Source organism: Sycon ciliatum, chromosome 7 (assembly GCF_964019385.1).
Source record: "Sycon ciliatum chromosome 7, ocSycCili1.1, whole genome shotgun sequence".
In the NCBI taxonomy this organism is placed as follows: domain Eukaryota; kingdom Metazoa; phylum Porifera; class Calcarea; order Leucosolenida; family Sycettidae; genus Sycon; species Sycon ciliatum.
The window spans coordinates 33,782,638-33,786,964 of record NC_088649.1 but is presented as its reverse complement, the minus strand read 5'-3'; the positions used below and the strand labels follow the sequence as shown (position 1 = coordinate 33,786,964).

General features: G+C 43.4%; 1 protein-coding gene across 1 annotated transcript in view; it reads right to left on the bottom strand.

Moving 5' to 3' along the window:
* LOC135821874 (sortilin-related receptor-like) overlaps nucleotides 1-3,251 on the bottom strand; it is a 41,810-nt gene extending 38,559 nt beyond the window's left edge. The window contains exon 1 of the mRNA XM_065334875.1: nucleotides 2,894-3,251. Coding sequence (XP_065190947.1) covers nucleotides 2,894-3,181 — 288 coding nt within the window. The 5' untranslated portion in view covers nucleotides 3,182-3,251. The remainder of the gene's footprint in view (nucleotides 1-2,893) is intronic.
* Between the last annotated feature and the right edge of the window lie 1,076 nt (nucleotides 3,252-4,327).

Here is a 4,327-nt window from a genome sequence, read left to right as displayed (position 1 = left end):
CACGAACCCAGACAAAGGGATTGGTCTATTATAACTAAGAGTACATAACCCCCCTGTTACATAGCAGACTCAGCGGAGGACGTTCAGGTTGGTTGTAACTCTGAGTTTCATGCCGCTAGGCAATCATCAGACAACTGATACTCGGGTCTACCCAACAGTATGCTTATAAACACATAGAGCCACAAGCATAAACAATTTTTTTTTAACCCCCCTGTTATAACGCATGTACGAAGTCACTAGATTACACCCGCACCAGAGATGAAGGCGAGAGCTGGTGCCGAAGAACGGCAAACGGAAAAGATGCCTGGCGCTATCCCGTACCGTACCATCAAAGACAGCTGGCCACAATATTCAAATAGGGCTTTCAAATGCAAGATCATAACGTGAAGCAACTTGGAAGAATGAGTATGTATGCGAAGTGTACGAAGTGATTTGGCATTTTTTAACATTTGGCATTTTTTAACAAATGTGTAAAATTTGCATTTCTTCTGCCTGTTTCTCTGCTCCGGATGGCTGTATCGAAACATGGGTGGTGGCAAGTGAGAGCCAGTTTATCGTAGATCAACATTGACCAGAAAATGTGGTGCATATAATTTAATTCTCCCTGCCACGTCGGTATAACTAGTGGTGGGTGCTTTGCCATTTTGTGTAAATGTGTAAAATGAGCCCCTGAATGGACGAGGAGGGCAGTGAATTGCTTCCGCAGGGCCTTTGGACGACGTCAGGCCATCTTGCCATCACTAAAGACAGTAATGAACAACAGTAGGTCACGGAATACACTCTGTGAGAACGAAAACATGGCTGCGATGCTATCCTACCGATCCAATTCCACCGTATAACACAGCCACTAGTTACAAATACAAAAACACGGCTTTCGCAGCATACAATGCAGTTCACTCCTCTGTTGACAGATTAATTTTCATCCACTAGCAATCCTTGAAGTGATATCTATCAACTTCAGAACATTGATGACCGAATATCCCAGTTTGTGATGCCATTTTACAAATTTGTTAAAAAATGACACACCAATTATTTGAATCCTGTGAATACTATGAAAGTAGGACATGATTCAAGACACTTTCCAAAGTGGGATCATTCCCATTTTTTGACACAACGGGCATGAAGGATAGCTCTTCCACTTGCAACAATTCATTTGGACGTAGCTTGTCTAGAAGTGACTGAGAAAACGTCATTTTACAACCATGTTAAAAAAGCCAAATCACCTCGTATGGGGGGAATGCATGCAGGGCGATAGTGCGGGTACGAATCCTAGGTTTAATATGTCTTGAAAAAATAGGAGCAATGAAAAATGTATAACATCCCTATGCTCTTTTTTGCCTAGGTCATCAAGGTGGTAGACGTGTCGTAATACCCTCGAATGCAAAGAGAAAGTTTATTTCTTTCGCTCAGGGCCCTACGCTATGCTTTTTTTGCCTAGCTCATCATGCATGTTATTCGAACAGATGGAAACTTTTTGCAATACAATGATGTAGCCGATCAGTTCCTTGTGGTACGGTTGGGCAATGCAGCAGTCATGGTCGACGTAAAACACTATAGCCAATCAATGGAAAAAACATTTCCATCGGTTCTAATAACATGCATGATGAGCTAGGCAAAAAAGCATAGCGTAGGGCCCTGAGTTTCCAAGCTCTCTTGTTTACTGTTTGTATTCATGGCATGCATACACGATCACACTTCTTGGCACAAGTCAGGGTTCTAGCCAAAGGGGGTAGGGGCGCACACCCTCTTGTCCTACTGAGACACAGCCCTGCCGACTAGGCTACCGGGGATCAAACACACCCCTGCCTCCTTCTTGCCACAGTATTCTTGCCACCGTAGGCTATTCCACATACACAGCCAAGGTTGGCGCTTGACTTTAAATGCCACATATCATAGTTATCCTTCGTGACTTTTCTTCCAACGTTTCTGTTTTAGGCCACACGTTTTAATTTCTATGTTTCTCGTCACCCGCGCGCATACGATTCAGGAGTCTGGAAGAAAAAAAGAAGAAAAAAACTGTGCTGCACTGACTGTGCATGTGGGGACCAGCACACTCATGCACATGTACCTAATGTGGCCTGGCCTGCGCGACACATGATGCGAGGTCGGCATTTTTGTGCGCAATCTAGCTGCACATGCACAGATTGTGATAGAAGCTCCTACCACATGTGCTACTTGCTAACTATGGACGCTATTTTGCATGGTGCATTGGTGGATTTTAGTGTGAACAAAGGTCTACAGTCCATTTCAAAACTATAGACGCGTACCTAGGCAAAAACCGTTATGCCAGCATCTATACCACATAAAATCTGTGATCACTTTGTGCATAAATTTTTCCAAATTGGGCGTCTGTTATCCAATCCTTTAGAAACTATATGAGAGTAATTGTGGAGCGATCCTGAGCAATATTCCGAAAACTATTCTCAAAAGGTTCCAGCCAAATTTGAAATATTTCGAAAACCCTACGCGTCTATAGTTTTGAAATGCACTGTAGTAAACTTTTTTTAGTTTTTGGTCATTTTTTCCACCTCTCGCATACGGTTTTAGATTTTCAGGTGACGAGAAACATAGAAATAAAAACGTGTGGCCTTATCTTACATGTACATGTAGTTGATTCAGTTCTTTCAGAAAACACACCGATTGTCTGGGGGGTTTCTATTGGTTTTAGCATTTTTATAAGGAAAGAAAAGAACTTTCTCTATTATATTTTAGCTTTGTTCCACCATCATGTTTTCATGTGTGAAGCACGTCCAAATCTGACTACATCTATGATCTTCAATTCACACAGGCAACCACAACTACCCGAAAACAGATAGCAACATTCGGCGATGACAGAAACACACCCAAGGTGACAGAAAACACACTCAAGGTGACAAAAAAAAACAGTTCTTACTTCGTGAGGAATCGCTTTCCCGGGGATCGCCCCTCGCTTTGAACGCACTTTCTCCACGTTCTGCTGCAAGTCCTCAAGCTTTTCCGGCGTTTCGACGATCAGCGCTGTGGGCCGCTGGTGTGACTCATGGGCCTGGTCCTTGCGAATATGAGTGAACAAGTTTCTGCGCGTCTTCGCCTCGTCCAAAGTCTCCGCCAGAGGCGACACATAATCCTCGGCGAAGCAGCACGGGGCTGCTAGGAAGATGAAAGCCAAAAGGCCCCTCCCAGCCACTCCCGAAAGAGCCATTTCTAAGAATTGTGCAACTCCAAAGAACCTTGGCCCAAGCAGAGAAACTCTTCTTCCTTCTTTTAGTTGTATTCAGAAATGAGAAATACCCTTCTCATTGTGATTCAAGCCCACAAAATGATTTTCTATGTGCAGTGGTCACTATAGTACTAGCACTGCTCTCGAAAACTCTGCGGTGAACAGTGGCATGATAGCGTTTACCGTACCCCACGTGGCGTGGTGCGTACGCTGTACAGATGACATCAAGAGACCATAACCCCCATATTAGGGGGTTAATGACCCCCATATTAGGGGGTTATCAGTGGTTAGGCTGGTTATGGACTCTCGATGACATGGTACCAAGAGTACATCACCTTTATGTACTCTTGATGGTACGGATCGCTGAACGGAAATCCGGCTGCACTTTTCAACAAGACAAAAAGTCAAAAACCATGCATGCACCAGGGAGCTATTGGCATACGTTCTCCCACTGGTGCAGGCAACATTGCTCTGAAATACCCATTTCCATGATAGTATCTCTGAAAAGTAGTGGTGAAACGAATGTCAAAACCTACTAGTCGAATATTCTTCAGCTTAACGAACGAATGAACGAATATTCTTTAGGTGACACAGATGACATCACATGCCCTCCTCTCAGTCATTTGATGGATATTGTCAATACTAATTTATTATTAGGTATGACAAACGGTAGTGCCATGTAAAATGTACTGCCACATAAGGGTACTTCGAAGTTCACTGTTATGTGCAACATTGACAGTCCAGTATGGACATACATGTGCATGCAGTGCAGTACAAAGTCACAGGCAGGCTGTACCTACTGCACTGTACCGTGTTCGGCGTGCATGTATGTACATGCACTGCATTCGAAGTGTCGTAACGAATACCCGAATGTGACGTAACGAATATTCGAATGTGACAAACCGAACGAATGTTCGAATATTCGAATATTCGTTTCACCACTACTGAAAAGTGAAACCTGGTCTTCAATTATGACATTCTCCACTTTGACATTCCAAAAAATTCAACCACGAAAACACAAGGTTATGCTACAGCCTACTATACTGTCCACTGACGTTATAACACCACCATGCAGTTACTAAACAATCAGCTCATGTGATAACATGCGTAACTTGTAGTTCCTTGGTC